General features: G+C 39.9%; 1 protein-coding gene across 1 annotated transcript in view; it reads right to left on the reverse strand.

Annotated features, from left to right (window-relative positions):
* DOCK2 (dedicator of cytokinesis 2) overlaps window positions 1-18043 on the reverse strand; it is a 366602-nt gene that overhangs the window by 10281 nt on the left and 338278 nt on the right. Inside the window, exons 44-51 of the mRNA XM_058167876.1 lie at window positions 17320-17406; window positions 14784-14960; window positions 14581-14664; window positions 10901-11038; window positions 5616-5743; window positions 3054-3225; window positions 2134-2261; window positions 908-1079 (exon numbers count right to left, since the gene is read on the reverse strand). Coding sequence (XP_058023859.1) covers window positions 908-1079; window positions 2134-2261; window positions 3054-3225; window positions 5616-5743; window positions 10901-11038; window positions 14581-14664; window positions 14784-14960; window positions 17320-17406 — 1086 coding nt within the window. The remainder of the gene's footprint in view (window positions 1-907; window positions 1080-2133; window positions 2262-3053; window positions 3226-5615; window positions 5744-10900; window positions 11039-14580; window positions 14665-14783; window positions 14961-17319; window positions 17407-18043) is intronic.

Genomic DNA, 18043 nt, shown 5'->3' on the forward strand with positions numbered 1-18043 from the left:
GCCTGTTATTAGAACAAAGTAGCCTGCAATTACTGCAGGTTCAAGCCCGGCCCGAGGTTGACTCAGCCTTCCATCCTTTATAAGGCAGGTAAAATGAGGACCCAGATTGTTGGGGGGGGCAATAAGTTGACTTTGTAAATATACAAATAGAATGAGACTATTGCCTTATACATTGTAAGCCGCCCTGAGTCTATGTGTGTTTTCTGAGGGATGTCCAGATATAATGCATATTTTGCTACAATTCTTCTAAAGGATTTGTGATTTAACCTGATCTTCATGTACTTTTTGGCAGCAGAGAAAATTGGATGAAACTTCTTTACTGAACTGATGTGGGGTTTTTTCCCCCTCCCTTTAATGACATTGCATTTTTAATACTCAGAAGCCATTTTCCCTCCTAGGTTTGTCATAAAATTTTGCAGTGCAAGTTACATAAATTCAGGCTGATGATATATTAGCGTGATCAAACTGCTCAGATGATAAATGGCACACAAAAAAGATGCCAGTGAGGTATCTCTTTGCTCTGTTTATGGCATAGTTTGCAAAGTTGTGGTATCGTAACAAGATATTTTGTTTCTCTAACAAAGTGAGCATTTATTTATCTTGAAGGAACCTCAGCTGGAACTGGAGGCCATAGATGTACAGCCAGCTGCTCCCCTCCAGATTGCTTAAGCAATCTCCCACCCAGCATCTGCCCTTGTATCAGGCAGCAGTTTAACCCAGAGAATGTCAACTACAATTAAAACAGAGTGATGCAGCTTCACAACATGTTAGATTGTCACCTGACCAAATTGGCTATTGTGTCTTGAAAGAATACAAGATATATATTTTTTTTAAAAAGGCCACAGATTGATTAAAATGTGCCTAATATGAAAAATACTAAAATTTACCCTGTAAAAAAATAACTTACACATTTCATATCAGGAAGGTCAGAAGATTTTTTGTCTGGAAGTATGACGCTGCTTCTCTTTTCTCTCTTCCGGCCTTTCCTCATTTTCACTTCAGGCTGGCTGCTTATGAGACGCCCATTTTCTTCTGGCACAGATTCGGTTGCCTTGGGTGACGTGACTTCGAGTTCAAAGCTGCCGATGTAAATGGAAACAAATTAATTAACTTAATTAATCTGCCCACAGCACAGATCAACTCCGTAGCCAAGACACTTCCAATTTTACGTGGAGAAAACCCGAATAACCAAAGACCTACATATATATATGCTTATATATACTGTGTGACAAAATAAAATAAATAAATAAAATAAATAAAATAAATAAAATAAATAAATAAATAAAATAAATAAAATAAATAAAATAAATAAAATAAATAAATAAAATAAAAAATAAAAGAAAGGGGGAACCAAGTGCACACAGGGAAGAGGTAGGGTGTTACCTACTCCATTAGCCATCCCCAAAAATCATAGGACCCCAGGCTACTTGGCACAGTCAGGTCTTCAAGGCTTTTCAGAAGGCCAAAAAGAACGCACCCCCCCCCCCCAAAATAGAAAGCATTTTTTAAATCTAGACATTTTACATTTTATTTATTCAGTGATTATTGGTTAGGGAGACACTCCAAAGCTATTCACACAGAGGGATTTTCCTGGACGATGCTATAAAACATTAACACAATAAATAAGGAACTTAAGTTTAAAAGTCAATTAAAATAAAACTGAACAGAATGAAAAAGCTTCAACCAAAACTGTCTACTATTGACCTCACCCCATTTCTAAGAGGTCTGTAAGGCGTGCATAAGAGCACAAGCATGCCTATTGTTCCTGTCCTAATGTTAGCTTTCATTATATCCAATTAATATAGTTATTACATACTTATGCTCATATAGGGCCATAATAGCTCAGGCTGGTAAGAAGCCTGTTATTAGAACAAAGTAGCCTGCAATTACTGCAGGTTCAAGCCCGCCCGAGGTTGACTCAGCCTTCCATCCTTTATAAGGCAGGTAAAATGAGGACCCAGATTGTTGGGGGCAATAAGTTGACTTTGTAAATATACAAATAGAATGAGACTATTGCCTTATACATTGTAAGCCGCCCTGAGTCTATGTGTGTTTTCTTAATGTAATATGTTCTGTTCCTCCTGGTCTGTATCTTGCAGAAAACTCATGCTAGGAAGCTGGCCCATAACTAACCTTTCTACAGCAATCTTGTTCGGTGTACCGCAGTCAGAATTCATGGAGGACATTGAAATAATAGACATCTGACGATATGATCTCAGCATAGATTTCGGTCGGCCTAACCGCCTGTCATCAAAATCCGGCTTAGAGAGAGAAAAAAACAACACAAAAAGTTTGAGTATAGCAAAACTGATTATTGCTTTTCATTGGCTGGCTGGAGTTGGGGCAGTGGTGGGTTTCAAAGTGTTCCATGTAGAGGTTGGCAATGACAGGTGAGAGGGTGATCCCATGGGTGCTCCTTCTATTTGTTTGTATTTTTGTCCGTTATAGATGAAGTATGTGTTGGATAGGCAGTGGTTGGTCAGATCTAGGATGTGCTTGGGGGTTATATTTGTTTTGGATAGCTGTCAAGGCTTCTTTGATTGGCACTTGGGTGAAGAGGATATGACATCAAAGCTCACGAGTAGGTCGCTGGGCTGTAAGTTTTGTTTCTTTATGATCTCTATGAACTGGAATGAGTTTTTACGTGTGAGGTGATGGATTCTGCATAGGGCTGTAGTTGTTTGGCGAGAAATTTGGCTAGGTTTTGTAGAGGTGAGCCTATGGAGCTGACTATGGGTCTGAGTGGGGGTTCCTTCTTTGTGTATCTTGGGAGGCCATAGATGTACAGCCAGCTGCTCCCCTCCAGATTGCTTAAGCAATCTCCCACCCAGCATCTGCCCTTGTATCAGGCAGCAGTTTAACCCAGAGAATGTCAACTACAATTAAAACAGAGTGATGCAGCTTCACAACATGTTAGATTGTCACCTGACCAAATTGGCTATTGTGTCTTGAAAGAATACAAGATATATATTTTTTTTAAAAAGGCCACAGATTGATTAAAATGTGCCTAATATGAAAAATACTAAAATTTACCCTGTAAAAAAATAACTTACACATTTCATATCAGGAAGGTCAGAAGATTTTTTGTCTGGAAGTATGACGCTGCTTCTCTTTTCTCTCTTCCGGCCTTTCCTCATTTTCACTTCAGGCTGGCTGCTTATGAGACGCCCATTTTCTTCTGGCACAGATTCGGTTGCCTTGGGTGACGTGACTTCGAGTTCAAAGCTGCCGATGTAAATGGAAACAAATTAATTAACTTAATTAATCTGCCCACAGCACTGCTGTTCCCTTGCAGAGATTCTTTGCAATATGGCAAATCCAATGACATAAGGCACTTCCAGAGGGAAAGCCGGAATTGGAAGTCCTAGCAGTTGAAAACTACTAGTTAGGGAAAACCTTACAGCTACCAAGTCTTTTCTTTTTAGTACTGGAATTCATTCCTCAGTCAGGAAAGAGGTAAAAACAAGAATTGACAACCAAAGGAGGTAAGTGACCTAAGAGTTCATTTGAGGACACGTTTATAATAGGCTTGGAATGGAAGAAATAAGAAAACAAAGGAAAATTAATACTGATTGATTGATTGATTTAATCAAAGTTGTATGCCACCCATCTGGCCAAATGTGATGCTAGGTAGCTTACAGACATTGACTACAATAAACAGAGGTTCCCAAGCCCTGGGCCTCGGACTGGCACCAGGCTGCAGCTAGCCAGGATCTGGTCAGGCAAGTGACCAAAGCCCCATTTGTGCATGTTCGGGATCCAGACAGGGTACAAAACCATGGCCCTCCCTGTCCATGGGAAAAAGACCACCCTCCTCAGTCCCTGGCACCCAAAAGGTCAGGGGGCTGCTGCTATAAAACATTAACACAATAAATAAGGAACTTAAGTTTAAAAGTCAATTAAAATAAAACTGAACAGAATGAAAAAGCTTCAACCAAAAACTGTCTACTATTGACCTCACCCCATTTCTAAGAGGTCTGTAAGGGGCGTGCATAAGAGCACAAGCATGCCTATTGTTCCTGTCCTAATGTTAGCTTTCATTATATCCAATTAATATAGTTATTACATACTTATGCTCATATAGGGCCATAATAGCTCAGGCTGGTAAGAAGCCTGTTATTAGAACAAAGTAGCCTGCAATTACTGCAGGTTCAAGCCCGGCCCGAGGTTGACTCAGCCTTCCATCCTTTATAAGGCAGGTAAAATGAGGACCCAGATTGTTGGGGGGGGCAATAAGTTGACTTTGTAAATATACAAATAGAATGAGACTATTGCCTTATACATTGTAAGCCGCCCTGAGTCTATGTGTGTTTTCTGAGGTTTTCGCGGGTGTTTGTATGTAGGGCTTTGGTTATTCGGGTTTTCTCCCGCGTAAAATTGGAAGTGTCTTGGCGACGTTTCGACGAAGTCTCATTCGTCATCTTCAGGCTTCAGCTTCGTGCTTCTGGGAGCAATGTGTGATTGCAGCTGCAACATTAGCCATTTCAAACCCCTCCAATCCATACATGCAGCAGACTGACACCCACTACGAAGATGTAGCACGACCACGAACACGAAGCCAAACAGCAGCAGTGCAGCTCACCAGCTCAAATCCCCCTGCAACTCAGACTAATCTGAGCACAACCAAGCCCCCACCCAAACAGGACACACCCCCAGCCAATTAGAGCACAAAAAAAACCCCATCCAATCAGAGCACAGCCAAGCTCCCACCCCATCAGTTCAAACCCCCACTAGCAGTTAAAAAGGAAGAAACAGCTGCAATCACACATTGCTCCCAGAAGCACGAAGCTGAAGCCTGAAGATGACGAATGAGACTTCGTCGAAACGTCGCCAAGACACTTCCAATTTTACGTGGGAGAAAACCCGAATAACCAAAGACCTACATATATATATATGCTTATATACTGTATAATTATTTCATGCTTATGCTTATATATACTGTGTGACAAAATAAAATAAATAAAATAAAAAAATAAAAGAAAGGGGGAACCAAGTGCACACAGGGAGGAGGTAGGGTGTTACCTACTCCATTAGCCATCCCCAAAAATCACAGGACCCCAGGCTACTTGGCACAGTCAGGTCTTCAAGGCTTTTCAGAAGGCCAAAAAGAACGCACCCCCCCCCCAAAAAAATAGAAAGCATTTTTTAAATCTAGACATTTTACATTTTATTTATTCAGTGATTATTGGTTAGGGAGACACTCCAAAGCTATTCACACAGAGGGATTTTCCTGGACGATGCTATAAAACTCAGTAAATGACTAAAAGTTACACATCAGGTTAAACTATGCAGAAAGGTAATCCAAGGTGACATCAATATTTGGGAAGTCCCTTCAGAATCATCCCAAATATTATCTATATGAACATGTGCATGAGTGCTGCAGTGATGGTGAATAAATCCTCAATGCAGTTTCAATCGTCAATGCTGTCGGCCCACCACTGCTAATTTTAAAAGCAGCATTCGCCTTTGTAATAGTTTTTATTATAGACCAAATAAGATTAGATGCTTACTATCTCTGTTCAGTCATGGTGTGTTTTCTTAATGTAATATGTTCTGTTCCCTCCTGGTCTGTATCTTGCAGAAAACTCATGCTAGGAAGCTGGCCCATAACTAACCTTTCTACAGCAATCTTGTTCGGTGTACCGCAGTCAGAATTCATGGAGGACATTGAAATAATAGACATCTGACGATATGATCTCAGCATAGATTTCGGTCGGCCTAACCGCCTGTCATCAAAATCCGGCTTAGAGAGAGAAAAAAACAACACAAAAAAGTTTGAGTACAGCAAAACTGATTATTGCTTTTCATTGGCTGGCTGGAGTTGGGGGCAGTGGTGGGTTTCAAATTTTTTTACTACTGGTTCTGTGGCGTGGCTTTGTGGACCTGGCTTCATGGGCGTGGCTTTGTGGGTGTGGCAGGGGAAGGATACTGTAAAATCTTCATTCCCTCCCCAATCCAGGGAAAGGTTACTGCAAAATTCCCATTTCCTCCCGATCAGCTGGGACTTTGGAGGCAGAGAATAGATGGGGGTGGGGCCAGTCAGAATTTTTACTACCAGTTCTTTGAACTACTCAAAATTTCCGCTACCGGTTTTCCAGAACTGGTCAGTACCTGCTGAAACCCACCTCTGGGTGGGGGAGAAATGCAATAGCATTGGGCTATTGTCTACAGCTTTCTTTTCAGGGATAAATACATTGACTTTTATTTTGTTTTTCTTTGAATTTAGTTTTGATATCTATAACGCGTGGCCAAAATCTGCCATGCAAATTTCCCGGAAGGTTTTTTTTTTTCTCCTATAAAAACCAAAATAAAACAAAACCTTCTTTTGTTTCATTCAAGTATGTTCTAAAATTTCTTCTTCTGTTTCTATTTTTCTCTATTATTGTCAGATAGTTTTTCATTTGTCTCAGATTAAAAGAGAGTCCTCTTCAAGTATTATTCTTACACAATTTCTTTAGATTATTATTTTTTTTTTGAGGTGAAAGGAATGGCATTAGAAACTTCAGCAACTGTACCATGTCCTATCTAAAACATATATATTTTATTTAATTAGTTATTAAACTTCTATGCTACCAATCTTGCCAAAACAACTAGGTCACTTACACTCATTCAATAAAAATACCTTATAAAAGATTAAAACAATAAATAAAGACCATAAATTTAAAAATCAGTTAAAATTCAAATGACCGAGATGGAGAGAAAGGGACTAAAGTGTGCATAAGGAAGAGGTGCGGCCTGTCTAATCTATTAACCAGGATGCTGTTTACCCATTGGGGCCCCAGGCCAGTTGGAAAGTCAAATGGGTGAGTACAGATGTCCCCTCATGGGTCTTGATGTTCTACAGAGCTGGCGCCATGGCAAAAAAGGCTCTTCACCTGCTGGCCAAAATTCATTGACCAATAGGATCCACAGCATGCCTGTTCTGATGGTGTAGGGGATGGGTTAATCCCACTGGGGTTTAACAAAGGCCACCTCAGGGGCCTCAGGGGCCTTAAGAGCTGACCAGGTGGCTGCATTCTGTACCTGCTAAAGCTTCCTCTTACTCTTCAAGGATATTCCCATGTAGAGCACATTGTAGTAATCCAACCATGAGGTGACCAGGACTCAAGTATGTCAGTGCAATGACTCCTGCTCCAGGAAAATGTACAACTCGTGCACAACACAAAGTTCCCCAAAGGCTCTTCTAGTCACAACTGCCTAAGTATTCCGAAGTACTTTATTGTATACACTTCTTTATTTATTCATTATTTTCTTATTTTAATTTGTTATGGTTGGTTGCCCAGTCAGTTAGACTGGATTTGATAATTTTGTCCACCTATCCTGTCCTTCCCAAGGACCTGGAATAATGTTTCTGTGTGATGGTGTAAAGGGAATCATTGACATAAGTTGTTCTTCTCTCCCCCCCCCATTTTGGAAAATTGGAAGGAATGTGTGTATTTGTGTGCGCATGCATGTGCACACATGTGCATTTGTGTGTGATAAGAATAGTTTAAAAAAGAAATCTGAGACACAGCACTACAAGTTAAGCATACATGTGTTCGCAGAACATAACAGAAATCATTTGCTGAACAACATGGGAACCAAGGTAATTCTGTAATATTAAAATAATCTAAGAAATCCCTAAACTGTTGTTTCATAATGAGATGCTCTAAATTAATCCTGTTATTTCTGAACAGTGAATTAATTTCATAATAACAGAGTTGGAAGGAACCTTGGAGGTCTTCTAGTCCAACTCCCTGCCCAGGCAGGAAACCCTATACCACTTCAGACAAATGGTTATCCAACATTTTCTTAAAAATTTCCAGTGTTGGAGCATTCACAACTTCTGCAGGCAAGTTGTTCCACTTATTAATTGTTCTGTCAGGAAATTTCTCCTTAGTTTTAAGTTGCTTCTCTCCTTGATTAGTTTCCACCCATTGCTTCTTGTTCTACCCTCAGATGCTTTGGAGAATAGTTTGACTCCCTCTTCTTTGTGGCAACCCCTCAGATATTGGAACATGTCTCCCCTAGTCCTTCTTTTCATTACACTAGACATACCCAGTTCCTGCAACCGTTCTTCATATGTTTTAGCCTCCAGTCCCCTTATCATCTTTGTTGCTCTTCTCTGCACTCTTTCTAGAGTCTTAAATCTTTTTTAGATAGCAAATACAAGTTTATATAACAAATTTGTACTGTAAGTAATTTAATGCTGAGACATTTTTTCCATCATTCTAATCATTAAATTAGATCATTAGGTTGAAAAAATGTGGCTAGCACAAATTGTGCCAGATGTGGATATAAAATTACATTTCCAGAGTTCCTCAGTATTTTTCTTTTTCGACATGCTACATACATAATATAATGGTTCTCATTTTTTTTAAAAAAAGAAGGAAGCCATCACTGAATTACAATTTGAGCATACCTGTAGATCAACCGTTTTATTTCCAGAAGTTCTGCTTTCTTATAGGTTAATGGACATTAGTCCCCACCCCCCAAAGTCTCTCTTCAATGTCTTTCTCTCTCAATGTCCCTCCTTCCCTCCCCCCACTCTCTCTCTGTATGTTGGAAAACCTGTCACTTCCTTATTTTAAAACCTGAAAAATTAGGCTTAAATATTGCAGGGTTATTACAATGTTCATATGAAAATTGGCCTATAATCTCCTACTTCAGACTCCATTCTCACTTCAACTCATTGCACTCAGTCCTGGCAAGAAATGCAGGCAAGTCATTTAGAGTTTCCAACATTATTTTCAAATACATTGTAGATTTTATTTGCAGTGGGAATTGCTTCTGAATCTTTGAATCCCAAATGCAAGAGGAAGACAAAATCAATACAGCTGTCTTTCATAGGGAAGGGCATACACCAGAGACCCCAAGAAAAATGATAAAACCAGAGGAATTTGACTGGTCATATTAAGTGGTTTTCATATGCACTGGCTGATGCATTAAATACTGTCATCCCCTGAGCTTATTAATTTATGAGAAACTTCTTCCAGAGTGAGATAATTTATTTTTTCCTATCTGTCTAAAAGTGATGATTTTTCATTCATATACTATGATAACAGATAGAAAACTTCAGTCCAAGATAGAGTCTAAGAAGTACTTAAATTGAAATGACTTCTATATATTTCAAAAAGACACAGTAGCCATGTATTTTCCATATTACAATACTGAAATCCTTCTGCTGGCCTCTTATCTGCTTGGCCTTTAATCAAAACGTAACACACTATCAGACTCTGAATATGTTCCCATGGTTTATGGCTGACCAGATTAAATTAATTTTCCAGTATGATATATTCGTCCCCTTATGATTCATTTATACCAAGTTTTAGGGGTGCGTAAAGTGCTAGATAGTATCTGATGCTATCAAAAACAGCCTCTATAATGTAACTGACCATATTCACATTAAAATCATATAGAACGTTTGAAATAAGTTTAAATTGACAACATTCATGAAATCTTGTGCAAGAATTCAAAATTCTTGTAAAGATCTACTTCTGAATTTGAATTTTTTCTGTAATTTGGTGTTCCCACAAGAATTTGAGATGAGATTGCAAATGTCTCACAAGATTTAGCAACCTGGCAAGATTTTAGGTAGACTAGGATGCAACTGACCACTCTATGATGCCTTGGACCTAACACAATTGCCAACCTCCAATTTAAGACATCTCTATTCCAGCTCATAGTCAAAGATGACATATATGCATTTCAACTGAACTAAAAGGACATAGCCTGTTCAGCATAGACAACTCAATTATGTGCTTAGTAAATTACTTGTTTTTCATAACAAATAAGAACTTAAGCTACAGAACTGAGAGAAAGCTAATTTAATACAATGTGTACACATAATGGTCTACAATTTGCATTTGCTAGAATTTAGGTCTAGGTCTTCCCCACAAAGGAGGTTTAAGGTTCACTAACTAGGAACATTTCTTCAATCTTCATATCCTGAAGCCTGTAAGCCTTCATATACAACCTTCCTTCCTGTTCTTGGTGATGTCAAAAACTTCACCTGATTATTTAGTTATTTACCCAGATGTGCTCCAAGAACTGTGACAATCACAGGGTTGCTAATTCTACTCTGCAGATTTTGCATACTGCTATTTTAACATCAACTCATATTTATATTTTATTATACTAAATTATATGTTGCTTCAGAAATAGATTCACCAAACAGTTGGAATTCTTCAGGGGAAAAAAAGAGTGAAGTATTCCTGGTTATTCATTCTTATTCAAAACTATTAGCCATTAAAATTAGGTCAATGGTTTAAGAGAATGAGTTCATAAGGTTTGTTTCTGCCTTCCTAATAAAATGGGGAATATAAATACATTTCAACAGTTATGGAAGTTTCTTAGCAATATATGAGACAAAGTCTATTGCAGGGGTGTCAAACTGGATTTCTTTGAGAGCCAGATTAGCTGGGGGGGTGGGGAGATGGGAGGGCCGCAGACTGCAGCACTCTGCCGGCCAAAAATATGCTGCATGGGCCCCCGCAAGGCCCCCGCGTGGTCCATTTTTGGCCTCCTGCAACACTCTGCCAGCCAAAAAGGGCCCTCCATGAGGCCTGTTTTTAGGCTGGCAGAGTGCTGCAGGAGGCTGTGGAGTCTGAAAGTGGGCTGCGGGGGGGGCCTCACGCGGCTCCCTGTGGTCCATTTTGGCCGGCAGAGGCAGTGCAGGCCGGTCCCTTGATATTTCCAGACTGGCCCAAGGAGCCAGATTTAAGCACCGCTTGGGCTAGCCCACAGGCCTTGAGTTTGACACCCCTGGTCTATTGTTTGAAACAGGAAGTAAAGTGATATTTAAATCACAAATAGACTGTAGTAATGTTACTACATCACAGGGCAAATTTCATGATTTTTTTTCTCTCGTTAAGATAAAATATAATTTTAAAAATTATAAAATTAAAAGAACAAATCTTACCAATTCTCTGATTCCATATTGTTTTTCTACTTTAACCTTTAAGTGCCTGAAACATTCTTCCATACGTTCATGGAAAGGACGAAGGCTATCTGATACTCTTCTTTCATGAATCTTAATTCCAGCTGCAAGAAATGGAACCTAAAAAGCAATAATAAAATTTCAGTCATGCTATTTCATATTCCCCATGTCTCCAGAACATGTTGAACTGACTGCAGTTATAAAATGTGATTTGTAATATATTTGCCAGCTGACATTTTGTTCTTTCCTTTCAAACAGGTAGCAATACATCTTACTATGAATTTCAAGAAAATAATTACAGAATGGTGAAGTACAACCTTCCTGGAAAAATATAATTGCACTTTTTTGGTTTCCTGTGCATAATGATATGCAATAAAGGTGTAAATGGATGGATAATTTATGATACTTCATATATTCTTAAGATAAAGAGTGACAGAAAATACATCATGTTTTCAGAATCTAGACCAGGTCAGATTAGTATGATTGGTGAATACTATAAACCAACAATTTACTTGACCATGGGAACATAGTGGACATTTTCACTGTGTTGCCAAGATGACATTGTAAACATTTTGCTAAGTGATCAAATCATTAGTAAGTTTAAATGTAAAGCCACTTCAACTAAAATTTCAACCACAGTAGCATGGTTTCCTCATTGTCATGTGTGTATGTGTGTATCTTTCTGAAAAAGATCAGCAAAGAACACCAGGTATGTATGCCAAGAGTACAGTATCTACTTCCAGAAGGGTCATTCAAGGCCTGAAGGTCATCCCAGTTATGCTGCCAAGCATCACTCAGAGTAGCAGCAGGAAGACAGATGATCTCTTTAGTGACTATGGTGTGGAAAAAAATTAATAGTATCTTTCAGTGGTGGGTTTCAATTTTTTTTACTGCTGGTTCTGTGGGTGTGGCTTGGGTGTGACATGGCTTGGTGGGCATGGCTTGGTAGGCATGGCAGGGATACTGTAAAATTTCCATTCCCTCCCCAATCCAGCGGAAGGTTACTGCAAAATCTCCATTTCCTCTCAATCAGCTGGGTCTTGGGAGGCAGAGGATAGATGAGGGCGGGGCCAGTCAGAATTTTTACTACCAGTTCTTTGAACTACTCAAAACTTCTGCTACCGGTTCTTCAGAACTGGTCAGAACCTGCTGAAACCCACCTCTAGTATCCTTCTTGTATTTTACCAAATCCTCACATAAATTATAATAAGTGATTGGTAATATAGTGATAAATAATGGTCCCCATGTCAGATACCATTCAATTTGTCACAGATAAAAATCTGAAAATATTCCAATATAATAATATTTTTTTATCATATGGCTAGATTAGAGCTTGACAGACTGACTTCAGATTGAAGGAGGAAACAACAGTCTCCCCTTATTTATTCAATGTCTTATATGTTGAATTGAGAGAGGCTGGATTGGAAGAAGATGAGTAGGCTTTTAAAGTTGGAGGAAGAAACATCAATAACCTACACCATGCTGACTCTGATAGTTGAAAATGCAAATGAGCTGCAATCTCTCGTAATGTAAGTCAAGGAGTAATGAGAAGAAATGGGATTAAGATTCAATATAAATAAGACTAAATAAACGATAACAGGTACAGCAAACAACCTTAGAATCTATAATGTAAATATTGAAGCTGGGAATAATTTCTGCCTTTTGGAATCAGCTAACAACAATACATGAAGGAAACAGCAGTCATAAACTATGCTGCATACTTTCAGTTGACAGAGTAGCAGTGAAAGACTTGGAAAAGTATTCAGATGCTATGATGGATCTATGCAGAAAAACATTAGAACTGTGCAGGCAATGGTTTTCCCTGTAGTATTCTAGGGAAGTAAAAATTGTACTTTGAACAAACAAGCTAGAAAGAGCATTAGCACTTTTGAACTCTGGTGTAGAGATTACTCTGAGAATACTATTGGTAACTAAGAAAACAAAGAAATTAAATAATGAATCAAGCCAGAGTTGTCATGTGAGGTACAAAATAACCAGGCAAAAAATAACCGTATTTTTCACATTTTGGACATAGTATGTATGACCTAGTTCTCTTGAGAAATTCATACACTGGAAGAAGGAGGAAGGAGCTGGGAGGAAGGAGTAGATTTCCAACAACTAGGACTTGATTAGAGGGGAGATGGATGCACCTTGAACTTGAAGAGCCAGATTGGAGACAGGTTTATCTGTGTTACTGCTAAGAGTCAACACCAACTTGATGGAGCATATCAGTAATCATTCAATCAGCAATCAGGATGATAGCTATGTCCTCTAAACTTATGGGTAATAGTCTATGGCCTCAGGCCTATGCACAGTTCACAAGAGCTTAGAGCTCTTGTCAAGTTGTCAAAAATCAGCATTTATCATCATTTTGAGGCACACCATTTTGCAACATCAAATTGTGAGGAGGTTACACATTACATAGATTTTACGAAAGCTAGAGAATCTCCATCTGTGCTAATTTATCCCTTCCAATACTTATGAATTGCCTTGTCTCCTGCTTTTCAAGGAACTGGTACAGTGCTGATGTTTCCCCCAGTACTTCACCTGTTCAGAAAGACAGTGAATTTTCATGTTTCTTATTTAGTTCCTCTTTGGTACATGAAAAATGGGACTACATTAATGGATAGATTTATTTTCGTGTTTAGAGGTTGACTGTTTGCACTAGGTAACCTTCTTTAATAATGACTCAGAATTATTAAAGCAATTATTAAAGTTCTAACTTTCTAGTATTCTAAATTACATTGGACACCACCATTAATAGGAATGTTTTCTGAATGCAGTCTAGACATGGGGTGTGAAGACAGAAGACCATGTGCTATTATGTACGAAAGATATGGGGATGTTTATGAAAACAACCATGGAATTAATATAAAATATATGCAAACACATAAATGAAGGACTTACTTCACAACACCAAGATTAAACATTTGTTTGCATATATTTTTAGTTGCTATTTCCACAGCAAACAGTAGCTATTTCTACTGATTCAAATGTCAATAGAAGAAGGAAGATACTGACAATGGTGGGTGACTTATCCAGAAACAAACTAGAAGCAAAAAATAGATTAGTCTCTGGGGGGGGAAAAAGCATTATCATTATGATACATCCCTCATAAAGTTGCTACTTTTGGTATTTTAACAAGAACATAAAAATAAAAGTGATATTATCAGGAGTTCAGAGTGTTAATAGATTGTTTTTTACCCGAGCCTGGTGAAACTGTTAATAGCAGGGAATTAAACATCATTCAAAACCTATGCAAAAATCAGTATTTTCACTTGGTTCCTATTTATCTGAAAGCAACAGAAAAACTGTGATGTCAGGTTTTTTTCTTCTTCTTAACATTGCATAAGCATTTATAGAAAGTAGGTATTCAACTAAATCACCAAGGGATTCCTGATGTTTTTGTTCAGGAAAGGAGGCTCATTAAATGTGGATGAAAAACTTTTACAACATACTTTTATGTGATATTTCCAGTCACATTTTAGACAAGTATTCCTCTTCAAACAAACAAACAAACAAAGGAAAATAGAAGGAAAATGTGCATGCATTATATATTGACATGCTTCCCCTCTGGAAATAAGATCAATCAGCAAAAGAAAGTGGAGAAATTAATAATATTTATTTAGAAAATCAGAAAATTGTGCCCAGCATTTCAATACCTGCCAAGCAATCAGGTCTTTGAGTCGGTTTAGTTTCTCCTGATCCTCTGGGTGATCCCTAGCATACTCATCTGTGAAGAAAGCCTGCAAGCAGAAAGGAAGTTACTCAGTTTTTCATCTGAACGTGGCATTCATGGGTTGTGCTGAAGATCTAATATATTGGAGGATCGTTTCATTTTAAATACAGTAACAAAACTCCCTACCTTTTCGTACTTCGTAAACCCTCCCATGACTGCTGGATCAACAATTCCATTCAGAAGCATGGACAAAGGGTTAATGGGAAGGTTCTCATCACTTTGGTACTGATTGATCATCGCCAGAATCTTCTCATTGGTCATGGACATTGTTTCAATGGCATTCTCCAAGGGGCTAATTGTACTCTATGGAGGAGGGAACAAGATCATCATCAGTCCCACCTGCAACTTTAAGAGCCGTGGTGGTGCAATGGTTAGAATGCAATATTGCAGGCTACTTCTGCTGCCTGCCAGTTGCCAGCAGTTTGGCAGTTCGAGTCTCACCGGCTCAAGGTCAACTCAGCTTTCCATCCTTCTGTGATTGGTAAAATGAGGACCCAGATTGTTGGGGGCAATATGCTGACTCTGTAAACCACTAAGAGAGGGCTGTAAAGCACTCTGAAGCAGTATTAGCAATAGTCTTATTGCTATTGCTATTATGGCTTAGCTTGGCTGCATTGGAATCTGAGAGAATCTTTCATTCATTAGGAAATGTGTTAACATTTCATTTAAATTCCCCAGTCTCAAAAAATCAAATGCATATAGAACACGAGACTCATCTTGTTGAGATTATTTGGGATGGGTTTGACCCTGTGGCTCCTGAGGACATGGACAGGTTGCTGGGAGGGCTGAATGCCACCACTTGTTTATTGGACCCGTGTCCCTCCTGGTTGGTGCTGGCCACACAGGAGGTGACACGAGGCTGGCTCCGGGGGATTATCAATGCTTCTTTGTTGGAAGGGGTTGTTCCTTCCGCCTTGAAAGAGGCGGTGGTGAGGCCCCTCCTCAAGAAGCCTTCCCTGGATCCGGCTGTTTTAGGAAATTATCATCCAGTCTCCAACCTTCTTTTTGTGGTGAAGGTTGTAGAGAGTGTGGTGGCACGTCAGTTACCCCAGTACCTGGATGAAACTGTCTATCTAGACCCATTCCAGTCCGGTTTCCGACTTGGGTATAGCACAGAGACAGCTTTGGTCACGTTGGTTGATGATCTCTGGAGGGCTCGGGACAGGGGTTACTCCTCTGCCCTGGTCCTGTTAGAACTCTCAGTGGCTTTTGATACCATCGACCATGGTCTCCTGCTGCACCGGTTGGGGAGTTTGGGAGTGGGAGGCACCGTTTATCGGTGGTTCTCCTCCTATCTCTCTGACCGGTCGCAGACGGTATTGGCAGGGGGGCAGAGATCGACCATGAGGCACCTCACGTGTGAGATGCTGCAGGGGTCGATTCTCTCGTCTCTCCTGTTCAACATCTATATGAAGCCGCTGGGTGAGATCATCAGTGGTTTTGGGGTTAGTTACCAACTGTACACTGATGATACGCAGCTGTACTTTTCCACCCCAGGCCACCCAATGAAGCTGTCAAAGTGCTGTCCCAGTGTTTGGAAGCCGTACGGGTCTGGATGGGGACAGGCTCAGGCTCAACCCCTCCAAGACGGAGTGGCTGTGGATGCCGGCACCCCGGTATAGTCAGCTGCAACCGCGGCTCACTGTCAGGGGCGAGTCATTGGCCCCGATGAAGAGGGTGCGCAACTTAGGCATTCTCCGGGATGGATGGTTGTTTTTTGAAGACCATTTGATGACCGTCTCCAGGAGGGCTTTTTATCAGGTTCGCCTGATCCGCCAGTTGCACCTCTTTCTTGACCGGGATGCCTTATGCACGGTCACTCATGCTCTTGTTACCTCTCGCTTGGACTACTGCAATGCTCTCTACATGGGGCTCCCCTTGAAGAGCACCCGAAGGCTCCAGTTAGTACAGAATGCAGCTGCGCAGGTGATAGAGGGGGTCACTCGTGGCTCCCATGTAACACCACTCCTGCGCAAGCTGCACTGCTGCCTGCAGTCTATCGGGTGCACTTCAAGGTATTGGTCACCACCTTTAAAGCGCTCCATGGCTTAGGACCGGGCTATTTACGGGACTGCTTTCTGCTTCCGTTTGCCTCCCACTGACCTGTGCGCTCTCACAGAGAGGGACTCCTCAGGGTGCCGTCAGCTAAGCAATGCCGGCTGGCGACCCCCAGGGGAAGGGCCTTCTCTGTGGGGGCTCCTACCCTCTGGAAAGAACTTCCCCCGGGACTTCGTCAACTTCCTGACCTTCGGACCTTTCGCCACGAGCTGAAGACGTACCTATTTCTTTGAGCAGAACTGGCATAGGATTTTAGAATGTTAGTATGTTATTATTGGGGTTGTAAATTTTAACTGGGTTTTATTGTTTTATATGTATCTTAAATTGGGCCATATTTGATAGGTTTTTTTAATTACTGTTTTATTATATTTATTATTGTGGTTTTATTTGGCTGTGAACCGTCCTGAGTCCTTTGGGAGAAGGGCAGTATAAAAATTTAATTAATTAAATAAATAAATAAATAAACCATATTGCTTAGTGGAAAAATGGATTCCCTGATTACATAATACTTTGTTTTATTTTTCTCATAAAATAGCATCAGCTTTTTCTTTCTATTTCTGAAGGTTAAACTATATATAATACTTATCAGAATTCGAATACACACCTGTGACATGGAGACAACCTCAAACCAGCGCAAGATTCCAGGGAGTTTATAAGCTGTAGTAAAGGATGTTCTCTCAATCCACATAGACTATTAAAAGATCCAGAGAAGAAATATTACAACAGTTAAATCATATTGTTTGAAAGTTAAGAGCTTACTGGAAATATAATTTAAAGGACAGGAAAATCTTTTCCTGGCATCAATATTATTTAAGAGAGAGAAGGTGGATGGGAGAGAGTGATGATTTCACCATTTCACTTACAAACTTTAATACAGTCTGATACATTTCACTTACATACTTTAATACAGTCTGAAACAGGGGTCTCCAACCTTGGTCCCTTTAAGACTTGTGGACTTCAACTCCCAGAGTCCCTCAGCCAGCAAAGCTGGCTGAGGAACTCTGGGAGTTGAAGTCCTAGCTCAGGGTGTCAAACTTGGTCCCTTTAAGACTTGTGGACTTCAACTCCCAGAGTTCCTCAGCCAGCTTTGCTGGCTGAGGAACTCTGGGAGTTGAAGTCCACAAGCCTTAAAGGGACCAAGGTTGCAGACCCCTGGTCTGAAATACTGTGTTCCCCAACCATCAAAAAGAAAAAGAAAAAGAAAAAGAAAAACCCAGTGGGAGGGAAGGGAGAAGATTCAAATAATGAGGAAATGGAATGGCAAAGAACACAGATAACTTGATTTAAACTAGGATGATCTGAAATGTTTTTTTAAAATCTTGTTTGAT

This window comes from Ahaetulla prasina, chromosome 2 (assembly GCF_028640845.1).
Source record: "Ahaetulla prasina isolate Xishuangbanna chromosome 2, ASM2864084v1, whole genome shotgun sequence".
Taxonomy (NCBI): Eukaryota; Metazoa; Chordata; class Lepidosauria; order Squamata; family Colubridae; genus Ahaetulla; species Ahaetulla prasina.